A 13,118-nucleotide genomic window follows, 5' to 3' on the forward strand; every position below is an offset into this window, starting at 1 on the left:
TAATAGTTGTGATCAGATTCATCAATTACAGTCATTTTCAGTCTAACCTACTGCTCAAGTTCAGGTTAACATGGCTCCTTATCTTAGGGTTGAAGATAGGTTGGAAGGTTTCGCCAATTACACTTCATGGAAGGTCAGAACAATGATGGCCTTAAATGACCTTGCTAAATACGTTGGCAAGGATGCTGCTGAATACGTCGGCAAGGATGCTGCTGAACCTCAAGACGAAAAGGAGAAGGAAGAATGGAAGAAGAAGGACTACCAAGCACAAAGGATGATTATTGATTTCGTCAAAGATCACATTGTGTCATCCATCTCCAAGAAGAAGACTGCGAGAGAGAGGTTCAACACATTGGAGAAGATGTACGAAGTCAACAACACTAGCTACATGGAGAAAGGAGAACTTGTAGCTGCTTACTTCATGAGGATCTTTGAGCTAAGGGATCAGCTTTCTACCGTTGGGAAGAATGTTGAAGACAACGACTTAACTATAACGGCTCTAAATGGCCTTTCTTCTACATGGGAGCCCTTTATTCAAGGAATCGGTGCAAGAGTGGAGCTTCCTCAATTTGATCTTGCATTCAAGAGGAATCTCGCTTGGCTGCGAAAGGAAAAATTAGAAGTCCTCATGACAGTGATCATCATGTCCTCACAGCTTAAGAAGGAAGGTGGCCATTGGAAGAAGAATAACTTCAAGAGAAATAGAGATTTCAGATCCTCTGCTCTTGATTCAAGGAAGAAACCAAAGGACTTCTCTCACATCCGATGCTTTCGATGTAACAAGTTTGGTCACTTTGCAAAGGATTGTCAATCTCAGCCTGAGAAAGGAGAAGCGAACCTAAATGAAGTCTCAGAACAACAGAATAATGAAGACTTCCTCTTTGTCTCAGCGTTGTCAAGCAATGTTCAGTCAGACAGTAACACTTGGCTGATTGACAGTGGTGCATCTAGACACATCACAGGCTATCGGGAGCATCTCTTAGATTTGGTGAAGGAGTCCAACCTTCATGTGACTATTGGTAACAATGCTTGTTATGCAGTAAGAGGTTTTGGCTCTACTTCCTTAAAATTAGATTCTGGTATTTCCCTTCATCTCAGTAATGTTTTGTTTGTACCTGGAATAAAAAGGAATCTAATCTATCTCTATATCTGCTCTAGAAGATAAAGGTTATCAGGTTGTACTTTCTGAAGGAAGAGTTCTTTCATGGCCTAAGGAGTCCAACATCAAATCAGCTTGTGCCATCGGGATTAGATATGAAAGCCTATACAAGCTTTTAACTCACACTTTCAATTAAGGATATAGTTGATAGATTCTTAAAACTATAGGAGTAAATTAACTAGTTTTTGAATCATGTGAACTTATTACTTAGATAAGGATTAAGAGGGAGTTACATATTCCTCATAATCCTCAGTGAATGCATTGTTGTTGATTATATTTAGTAAAGCTTAAACATGTTGCTGTTTTCTAACCATTGATGTTGAAAACTGATTTACAAACAAATTGATATCTCTAGTGTTGGATGTGAGAAGTATGGCTCACCATTTGAATTCAAATCAGTTATGAATTTATTGATTATTGCAAGGATGTTCTTGATTATGATTCTATGAGAGAACTAACATGTGTTCCTTGTTTCTTTGAAATATACTTTGGCCAAGAGGGATTTTTCGGCTCCTATGATAACATTGTGTGTATCTTCCACCCTCTGCGAAGTGCAAGGTGGTAGTTTCTGAGGTGTAATACCTCTTCCACCCTCTGCAGAGTGCAAGGTGACAGTTTATACTTCTCTATAGAGAAGTTTTGAGGTGTAAGACCTCTTCCACCCTCTGCGGGCAATGCAAGGTGGATCCATCCTTTGCGGATGTGCATGATGGGTATCATGGAAGGAGTCCATGATGTATATTGGATCCATCCTCTGCGGGTGTGCATGATGGGTATCATGGAAGGAGTCCATGATGTATATTGAATTCATCCTTTGTGGGCATGCATGGTGAATATCATGAAAGGAATCCATGATGTATCTGTGGGAATGCATGATGGATATCATGTAAAAAAAGGGCCATGAAGCACGGTCATGGTGTAAAGGGATCCTCCCTAGCTAAGAGGGAGTGTTGAAATGTAGCTAGGTCGAATCCCTAGCGTAATTAATTTTAATGTGGCCCTTGGCCTTAAAATTAATTGTATTGATATAATTGATTAATGTTTAGGGCTGAGCCCCAATTTGGATAGCTTGTAATTGGGCTGGGCCCAAATAGATACTAATGTAACTTGTGAACCTTAAGGGCAGGCCCTATTTGAGCGATGATGCATATGTGACTTGTGGGTTTATCTTGCACGTTTTGTTAACTCTACCCTATCTTGCCTAACATGTGGGGTTATTTGGTTTTGGCGCCAACTTATATTTTTGTATTGTAATTTAGACTCCTAGCCGACCTAAGGCAAACTGATGGCTAGAGTCTCATATATATGTAATGCCAATGCAATTGCTAAGACACACATTCAATGAATATTATCTATTTGTTATCAAGACAACAAACATATCCAGTGAGCAACGGACATATCTAGAAGATAACAAACATCATCAATACAATCTTTACTTGATCTCTTTTGTTTGATAGGTGTTTTGCTTGCAGATGATTTTGGACTCTTGTGGTTGTACCATCAACTTCTACACGTCACACAAAAGACAAAAGTAGAGTTGATGCGTCGAAAACGAAGCTGGAGATCATCCAACTCATAGTGGAAAAACCAACACGCGGACAAAAAATCAGTTGAGGTAGATAAAACCCACGATTTTTCTCTAAAAATCGTTCAAAAAGAAAACAAAACAAATTTGCACAATGCCACTGATGCCTACAAAATTCCTCAAATTGCATGAACTTGAAAGTGGCATAAACGACCCAAAAAAACCTTCAACTAGAAGCAGCTAAAAAAGAAAATCACAATGTTTTGATAAAAATCATTCAAAAACTTTGCTAGTAAAAACCCTAGACCTTAGAAAAAACCACGAATTTTATTCTATAGAAAATCCACCAAAAACCTCCACAATTTTTATTTTAAAAAAATTGATAAATTTTTTGTAGAAATTCGCTCAAAATTTCTTGGTAAATGGACCATGAATTTTTTTATTAAATTTTTTTCCAAAAAAAGAACCTATGCTCTGATACCATGAAATAATAATTGATTGTTGTTATTAACAAAGGAGAGGAATACTCCTTACATAAGCAATTATAGAAGATCTTTCCATAAGAGAAATGATCAAGAACCAAAGACAGAATAGAAAGTTACTAAAAACTAACTAAATGACTTAAATGACCTTTATAAGCTAAATATTACAATATTACTTTAATAAAGATAAAATAGGATTAAGTCTATAAACACATTCATAAAAGGAGCTTTTATTTTGCAGGCAAAGCGCCCTTCAGATTTGTAATGACTTGCAGATCCATTCATCTCTTGGAACACCAATAAATAGGTTCAACATACTCTTATAATTAGGAGATACCATTCTTTGTTCAGGGAGAAAAATGACTGCAATCCTGAAGTTTTGGAATTGCAATGAAAAAACATTTTTGAGAGATTAGATTCTTTATTTCTTCCGCAAGTATTAAAGTTATTTTGTAATGTTTTTATAATGGTCATTTAGTTAGTTAGTTTAGGATATTTCCTTTTCATAGTTAGTTCTAATTTAGAATGTTTCTTTTCGGTTTTTCATTTCTATTTTAGAAACTTTTGCTTGTAATTGCTTATTTAAGGAGCCTTCGTTTCCTTTGTTTTAACAACAATCAATTATTATTTCATGGTATCAGAGCGGTTCAAGTCTTTTTGATGAAAAAATTCGTGGGTATTTACTTTCATAAGTTTTTTTACAATTTTTTATGAAAAGATCGTGGTGGTGTTGTTACTTGGAATTTTTTTTTTAAAAGGATTTCTTTTTTGAGGGACATCGCGTGGTTGTTCTGAAGGTTTGTCTGAGATTTCATGCGTTGCTGAGTGCAAGGGTTTGTGATATTGTGGTTTTTTTTTCTGATCAAAATCACAAAGGTTTTTTTATTAGAAAAATCATGGATTGATATTTTTTCGAAAACATGTGTCTCTCGTGCATGGAGTGAAGGGTGTGGATTTTCTTTTCCCACACGATCTGTTCCTTCCGTGACTTGGTCTTTTTCACCCATGCGATTGGGTTGTTTTGTTTTTTTGGTGCTCACGACGGGGTTTCACTTGCTCATCGCTGTCTTCTGTAAAGGAACAATCACAAAATTTCTCTCTGTAAATTCATGCAAAAAAAGGGTTTGCAAAATCGCCATTTGTAGTCTATTCTTTTCTGCGCGCAACGATAGGATTAATTTGCATGTGTGGCTCTTGACGGGAGTCATCTGATCTTGTTTTGCAAATCACAATTTTTGGCAAACTAGGGTTTTGATATTGGATTTCTAATTGTTTTTTATTTTGGTTTTTGGCACGATTTTTCGGAAAAATCGTGGGTTTCTTGCAATATTCGATGCCTAGGGTTTTAGACTTGGGTATTTTAATTTTTGCAGAATTTTTTTTATTTTTTGACAAAATCATGGGTTTTGTTTTTGACGGACTTTTGCAATAAAATTAGGAGTTCTAAGTTTTGGGCTGATTGCCTCAAAATTTGTGCCAATTGCTCGTCAAAGGTTTTGATTGGTTTTTGATGGAAAAATTAAGCCTTTTTTGATGATTTTACAAAAATCGAAGTTTTTTAAAGTTGATCTCATTTTTTTGTGTCATTGGAAAATGGGAGGGATGGCGTCGTTGATCAACATCATGTTGGAAGGCAATCAACGCTTCAACGACAAGAACAACAATACTTGGAAGAAGAGGATGCTCTCAGTTTTTGAGTACCGGTGTCTAGACTAGATTCTTCTAGGTAATACTGTTCGTCCCACAGTGGCAGGCAAAGACCAGGGCAAGTTTGATGAGTGTAGCCGTGATGCAGTTATGTTGCTGAAGTTATCGGTCACCGATGAGATGCTTCTAGAAGTGCCGCTAGGCAAGACTGCTGAAGAGATCTAGAGTCACCTGAAGGATCTGTACGAGACATCAAATAAAGGTAGAGCTTTCTTCCTTAAGAACGTGTTGTTCTCGATCATGATGGATGACAAGATGTCTTTGTAGGATCATCTCATGAAGATCAAAGATATTCGTGATCAATTGAAGGCCATTGGTCGCAAGATGGAAGAAGAGGATATGGTGGTCATTATGCTGAAAAGCTTACTATGATCCTATGAGCACTTCATTGAAACTCTCCTAAAGTTTGACGAGTTGTGCAATAAGCTCTTGTAGCAAGCCAGGTGGACACACCAATTTGGTAGCAGTTGTGACATGACCAATGTGGAACAAGTGTTTATTGCCAACGACAAAGGCAAAGGGAAGTCCACTCAGTAAAAAGGAGAAAGCAACTTTGATGAGAAATTCATGAAGAATATCACATCACTATTGTGGTAAACTAGGTCATATACAAAGGTTTTGCAGAAAGCGGTTGGCTGATTAGAAGTCTAACTAGGGAGGGTCTCAGCAAGAGGCTCATGTCGCAAAGCATTCTGAAGAGGAGGAGTTAGCCTTCTATGCAGTTGTGGCCAAATGACCTGTAGGGTAGTTAGTAGAATGACCATTAAGGGAGGGTATTAAAGTTATTTTGTGAAATGGTCGTTCAATTAGTTAGTTTAGGATCCTTCCTTTTCGTAGTTGGTTCTTATTTAGAATGTTTCTTTTCTGTCTTTCGTTTCTGTTTTAGAAACTTTTCTTGTAATTGCTTATTTAAGGATATCCTTCGTCTCCTTTGTTAAAAACAACAATCAATTATTATTTCAATAAGATATATACAAACTTAGAAAAATAAATTGGTATTTGTTGAATGATATTCAAAATGCCTCAAAGGAATTGATAACTGTCTCTTGAACAGAGAGAAGTTTGTCTTCAAAGAAATAGTTATCCATTTCCCAAATAAATGACATCTTTTGCAGATTAGATCCTCGAAGTATTACCAAAACTATCACAAGAAGTTTTTTAACCTGTCTTGATCTTTGATTTGCATAAAAAAGTACTGCCTTTCATCAACTGAATGTTACCATTGGGGTGACTGTAAGAAAGTGCAAAAACAACAATTGCCATACACTTTTGAGGCACCAACCTCGCAGACAGATTCAAACTGGCGTTTCCATGTATTTTGATCATTGTGATAGAGTTCTGCAAATTTGAAAATTTGACAATCCAGAAATACCTTTGGGGTGATCCAATGCTTCAAATCCTTTAATTTTTTCTCACTTCTCAAACAACAGTACCAATCATTTAAGCCATAGCCACAAATCTGTTATAGACATTGATTATGGATCTAACCTTCTCGGGTGATGTATTGATGAATTTGCTAAATTGAACTTTAAAAACAATTTGTCTGTATTCATGAAATTGTTGTATAATAAAAAATACAAACTAGAAAAAATGGTAACCTCATTATGCATGGCTTTTGCCCTTGTTGCTGTTCACCATGTGCGAGTCTTGTTGGCTGTCTTGAATTTTCTGGCTGATATGGTTCCATGTGTTTTGTCTTCTTTTGAAATTCAAACAACCAAAATAACTCCCTCCAAAAATGTCTTGGTAGATGATTGTTAATGAAATTTAAAAAAATAATATTGTATGATTCGGCACCTTTGAATGTCTTTCTGAATTCGCCATTGCTTAGATCTGCCATCATCCTCCTACATGTGGATGTGAGTACTCTATTTTTAGCATTAGCATAAAATCTTGCTGATTTGGCTTTTTAAATGTTTCTATTCACCTAGAAATGACAACTTGAAGGTAAAGCTGGGGTATCTTATTTGTATTCGTCTTTTGTATCCTCCACACATTTATGTCATTTTCTGTTTGTGTAACACTAATTAATATTTGCATTTCTACAGGCCCAATCACATTGTAAAAGATGTTCTTTTCGCTTGTTTACATTCAAAAGTCTTGTATTTTATATTTTTTGATGTTAGAGTTTAAAATTGGCTGTAATTGCCCAGCTTATTTGCCTACACTTTATGCAAGCAGTTTCACGTGATTACAGCCTTGAACACTTAAACTTAACGCATAACCTGACAATTGCTATTGCTTTAGTGGTGTGCACGATCGATTTGTTTTGCATCAATGGATTGCATCTAGGCATTTGATATTATCTACACAATCTGCAAAATATTCATTTTGTAAATAGTTTGTCAATCTCACAATCTGCAAAATACTTATTTTGCACATAGCTTGTCAATCTCAAAGAGATTTAAAATCTGTATACCTAAAGTGTTCATGGGAGCACCATTTATTGGATAAACAAGATTTCAATTGCTCTAAAGAACTATTTGTTCACAATGCAACATGTGCTACACTTGTTTTTAATGCATGGCCTTATTTGTTTATTTTGGTTATAGACAACCTTTTGTGATGAAATGGTTAGGGATGGATTTTTCAAAATTTGATACTTCTGTTTTATTGTGATGGATTTCTTAGATGTTTACTCTTACCCTGAGGATGAAGCAGTTGAGGATCCTTTTTTAGCTCAACATTTATCATTTTTTGGTATTGATTTTTCATCGTTGAAAAAGGTAAGTTGTCTTTATTTAATTTTTAAATTGATGCTCTCATAGATTAACAGTACATTTGTTGGCAAATTTATGTCTTCTATATTTGCCTTTAGGATTGGCCTGTATCTTTAGTTTTGCTTATGGTTGTTAAATATTTTGTTTCATTGGTTTTTGATTGTATTCTTGTAAATGTGTAAATTTAGTTTCTTTTGGCTTTATACAAGGGGAAGCTGTGACCATATTGTCTGATGGTTGAAATAATCAAGTTTTAAATACAATTTTATGTTATAAAATAAATAACGACTATAGGAACATGATTATTTTCTCAGCTCCCATCTGCTGACCTTGGCCTTTGTTTTTTGGGCTATTATAATACAGAACTGAATAGCTAATACTCTATTTCATTATCAACGCTCTACTAACTGTTTAAAGGATAGAACTTTCAATAATTAACCTGTTAACCTTCTTTTCTATGACTGATAAAAAATTGGGCTTGGTGTTGCATAAATGCAAATTAGAATTGCAACATTGCTTGTGGACTGTATAATTTTTATGTAACCTTTGATAATTTCTAATAGAGAGTTTACATGAACTAAAAATTCAAAACTAAGAGATTACCATTTAACTTTCTAAATCAAGAAAAGACTAATTATATAGTACCATGCAAACATTTTGATTAGACCTGGCAGCATTTTGATTAGACCTGGCAGCATGTTGGATACAACTGTTGAGGTAAGGCTGTATACCCCAAAGTGGGGATCATAGGTTTGAATTTATAGGGGGTAGAGTTGTATGCTTATGTGACCAATATATAAGGTAAATAGAAAAATAATCACCTTGTGAAATACTTGCACGAAGGGTGTCATATGCACCAACATTGTTCTCTCACTTGGCAGTCACTTAAAAAATTACCTTTGCCATTTTATCTTATAAAATGATGGCCACAACCTGTTATTATGAGGAATTTTATTAAGTTATAATTTTTATGTAGCTTTAGCAAGCCTGGAGTATCTGTAATAGAGAACTGCCATGAATTGAAGAAATTTGAGTTCCTTATTTAATTTTTTAAATCAAGTAAGAATTAACTGAAAGAATATTATTAGAGTACCATGGAAAATTTTAATTGGAAAGCAAAAACATGGTGATTTAAATCTATTTTTGATATAACTATGGATTTGTTAAATAGCTCCAATTACACATCCATCCAATAAGTCATTTTGTAAATAATAACAATGAGAAGCGTATGGATTTGATAATCATGACCAATAATCTGCTGTTATAAATGAAATATCTAAATCTGAAATCTGAAAATATGATGATATGTCAGTTGAACACCTTGAAACTGAAATCTGATTTTATAGAAAAAGAAAGCTCATAAAACATTTGAGACCTTGAAACGAAATTATTAGTGGCATTCAAATAATTTTTCAGGCTTTGTATGAGGTAAACTTTGTTTGTTTAGAAGGTGTTCTCTCCAGCTTAAACCAACGATACTTTTGTTGGCGGTAATATTGTATATACGGAAATAAAAAGTAATTAATTAGGAAGTACTTTGTTAGTAATGTAACCGAGGGTTGGTAGTTACGAGTGCGACGGTTGTCCCTTGCACCCCCTCGGTACCTTTATAGACCATGTGATGTAACTTGTCAGTATCACGATTATGAATGAAATGGTATCTTTTCTGTTGGTTTAATATTATTGTCTGGTATCTATGGCATTACTGTTTTCTTGTTAAGTATTCTGTCTGCATGTATTAAACTGTTCGCCTAGAGGGCAAACATTTGGCGCCGTTGCTGAATTAAACTTGGAACGACGGGAACATACTACATGGCATGACGATAATGGGACAACCAGTGAGCGAGGGGACAAGTAGTAATCCCGAGGAAGAGCCGAAGGAGTTGTTCGAAGGAGAGAGAGCACTGACAAGGGATTTCACCTGCATCCTACAAACATCGATCGAAACTTACGTACGGAGGGAGGCCACGGCCGAGGACGTCCCTGAAAGTGCCGTGTGGAGTGCCCTTGACGTAAGTTCAACCGTAAACCGGTTGATGAACAACTTGCCTAGCTTGTTGGCACAAGCATTTCTTGCTCTACAAACTTGCCAAGAGGAAACCTACCGCAAGAACCGTCGACAACAAATCCTATAGCAGTTCGAAGAGAGGAGTCGGCGGGAGAGGGAGGAACGTGACAGAAGCCGTTGACGAACCTTCAACCCTACGGAATGAAGGAATTGATGCTCATGATGCTGAACAAGGATAGAAACTGTGTGCTGAAGGGACAAGAAGAAGACAGGCACGGGGCAGCTGTGAGGGCACTAAGGTTTGAACAACAAGCCGAACGTTGGTGACGATTGAAGAAACTTGTTGAAGAAGGAAGCGAAAATGGTAATGATGGCTCGAGTGGCGAAGGCCAAGTTTCTGTGTTAATAGAAACCACCAGAAAGTGGTTGGGGGACCTTTCCCTCACGTTGGAAGAGATTGGCGACGGGAGTACGGTAGAGTCGTACACACCATTTAGAGGTACAGAGACCAGGATAGAAGAGGAGACAGAGACCGAGAACAGAGAGGCGGAGGATACAAGTGCGACCGAAGGTGTTAGGAGGACACAAGGGCACTGTAGTAGAAGCAATCTGTTCGGTTCAAGCTCATCACACCCTGGTAGTCAAAGTAATCTGGTGGGACCCAACGTACCAAATCTCAACGGAGTGCCTTTTGGAGGACCAGTGTCTGGAGGAGTTCCTGGAGGGTCGAGTTCGAGTTCTGGAGGGCAAAATAGGCCGCCACCAAGGAGCGTGATGGCTAATCGGCAAAAATTGCCTAAGTTCAATGGAGATGGGAAAGAAGACCTGGTACGACATTGTCGTACGTGTGAAACAATCTGGTCGGCCAATGGCGTGACCGACAAGGCGGAATGGGTGGTGCAATTCCCCGCCACCCTACGAGGGGTAGCCATTGACTGGTACTCCGATGCTGATAAAACGAAGCTGGTAACTTGGGACGAATTACATAAAGCCTTCGAAATAGACTTTCGACTTCTTAGGGACGACAATGAAATCGTGGCAGAAATCCTGAGTACCAAGCAAGGGAAAAACGAGACCGTCCGAGCGTATAGTCGGCGCCTGAAGGAATTGCTGGGAAAAATGGACAACCAACCTGAAGATGGATTAAAGAAAAGGTGGTTTGTGGAGGGTTTGAAATCGTCCCTGAGGAGGAAAATGAAAATCGTACCACCCACCTCCTACGAAGATGCCTATAACCGGGTAATGGACCTGGAAAGTGAAGGCAAGACATCTTGGAAGAAGAAAGACAAATCCTTCGGGGAGGACTCCTCCGAGGGAAGTAGCAACAATGAAGGGTCGAGCAAGAAGGTGCAAGCACTCCAAAAGGACATGCATTGCATGATGAAGGAATTTAAAAGTATGAAGGGAAGCACCAGTAAGAATGAGGAAGTGTGGTGCACGGAGTGTAAGGAGGAAGGTCATACAATAGGTACCTGTCCTAAAAAGGCCTTCTGTGACATTTGCCAAGTGTTGGGACACTCCACCAAAGAATGTCCTTACAACATGAAGACACGAGGGAATCAGGTGCTCTTCACCCAGGAGCAACCATCACCCTCTGCTACAGTGGGCACATCCCAGCCTCAAGCCAACACCATGACATCATTTGGCGGTTACAGAGGTAACCGAAGGGGAGGGAAAGGCAACAATAATAATAACAATAGCCGGAGTCGAATGCAGTATGATGCCAAAGGACGACCAATGAATCAGTGTCGGGCCTGCAACCAGTGGGGACACTTTGCGTGGGATTGCTAGAAAGAGGAAACACCCCAGAACTTGTGCAGATGGTGTGGTCCTGGAGACCACGACGACACAAATTGCCCCAAGCTAATGCTGGTTGGCAATATTAGTTAGCAAATACTTGTCGGCCATAGTCAATAAGCATACTAGTTGGCAATATTTGATAAATGAAAGGTAGTGACTACTTAAGGACAAGCGACTCTCTTTGAAGGGATGCATCCCTTCCAAGTGAAGAGGTATAAACCCAACCAATTGAAGATATAAAAAGGAGGAGATTTGCTTGAGAGGGGAGGCATCAATGGAAGGAGAAAACAAGGAAATCAGTAAATAAATAATCTGATCTAGATCAAGAGCAGAAATCTGAATTATTATTATCAGCCTATAATAAGTGAATCTATGTGTGGAAGTGTGGTATGATTTATAAATGCCTTATATATTTTTTGCTGAAATTATATAGGGATTATTGTAAGTAATTGAGGTGCTTTCCAATTTAAGTAAAATTAACTGCATTCCTATTTTGATAAAAATGTGATGACATATTCATATAGTTAATCTGTTTTGAATTGGGTAGAAATGGTTGCAAAGCGGGAAGGGCCGAGAGGTGAAGATCTGACATGCCTGCCATCAAGTACTATTAATATTATAGTTTCCTTAGTTATTAATGCTCAATAATGTTAAATATCGTAATTTTGTAAGATATCGTAATTTTAGTTTCTTATTAGAATCTTTCTATTTTGAGATTCTTTGTAATTCTTTATAATGATCTTCATGATCATTCGTAAATACAACAATCATTTTTACCAAATTACTTTCGTAATATGGTATCAGAGCCTTCTTAGAAAATACTAGTGTTTTTCAATAAAATTTTCGAAAGAAATTTTTTAGTTTTTTGAAAACATTTTCATGATTTTTGGGCTTTTTTTTCTGAAAATCTTTTTCAAGGTTCTTCTGGGCTTGTTCTTTTGCTAATCACGGGTTTTTATTTTTGATGCGTCTTTTCCTAAGCGACGCGCCCCGCGACCTCCATCGACTTGTTCACTCTGCCCGCGTGACTTCTGCCATCCGCGACCCGTCGGTTTTCTAGGTAGTTTTTTTCTTGCGATTTTTTTCATTAAATCGCGTTTTTTTCACCCTCATTCAACCTGCGTGTGACTGTTCGTCGCATTTTGTGCTTCAGATTATCCTCTTATTTTCGCCGAGCGGATATTTTCTTCTGAAAATCACCTTTTTTGCTAGGCTCGATCTGGTTCATTCATGGCTGCCTAGGGATTTTGTTTTTTTCGGCTAAGGTTTTATATCCTTCAGATCAAGTCGATTTTTTTTTTGATTTCAGATTCTTGGTGGGTTTTTTGAGAGCTCAATTGGGTTGTTTTCAGAATTTTGTGTGCATCGTCTTCCGTGCCTTGAATTTCGTGCCAACAGATTTCAATTCCGATTTCAGATTCTTTCTGGGTTTTTCACAAGGATTTATGGGCTGTCTTTGGATTTTTCTCGGTCAACTGAATTTTTTTCTTTAAATCCATGCCAGCCGTACATAATTTTTTTGAAGTCTGTACTTGCCTTTGTTTTTTGCATTGGGATTTGTGCTTTGCATTCCATTCTATCGCCTTTTCTTTGATTTTTGTTTTCTGTGCATTGGGAAACGTGCAAGATGGCGTCATTGACCAACTTGATATTGGAAGGCAGTCAACAATTCAACGACAACAATCATAACACCTGGAAGCAGCGTATGTTGAGAATC

General features: G+C 37.5%; 1 protein-coding gene across 2 annotated transcripts in view; it reads left to right on the plus strand.

Annotated features, from left to right (window-relative positions):
• LOC131048140 (ubiquitin carboxyl-terminal hydrolase 14) overlaps positions 1 to 13,118 on the plus strand; it is a 145,799-nt gene that overhangs the window by 24,241 nt on the left and 108,440 nt on the right. For both annotated transcript variants that reach the window (XM_057982013.2, XM_057982012.2), the window contains exon 6: positions 7,505 to 7,599. In XM_057982013.2, the coding sequence (XP_057837996.2) occupies positions 7,505 to 7,599 (95 nt within the window). The remainder of the gene's footprint in view (positions 1 to 7,504; positions 7,600 to 13,118) is intronic.

The sequence above is a fragment of the Cryptomeria japonica genome, chromosome 1 (assembly GCF_030272615.1).
Source record: "Cryptomeria japonica chromosome 1, Sugi_1.0, whole genome shotgun sequence".
Taxonomy (NCBI): domain Eukaryota; kingdom Viridiplantae; phylum Streptophyta; class Pinopsida; order Cupressales; family Cupressaceae; genus Cryptomeria; species Cryptomeria japonica.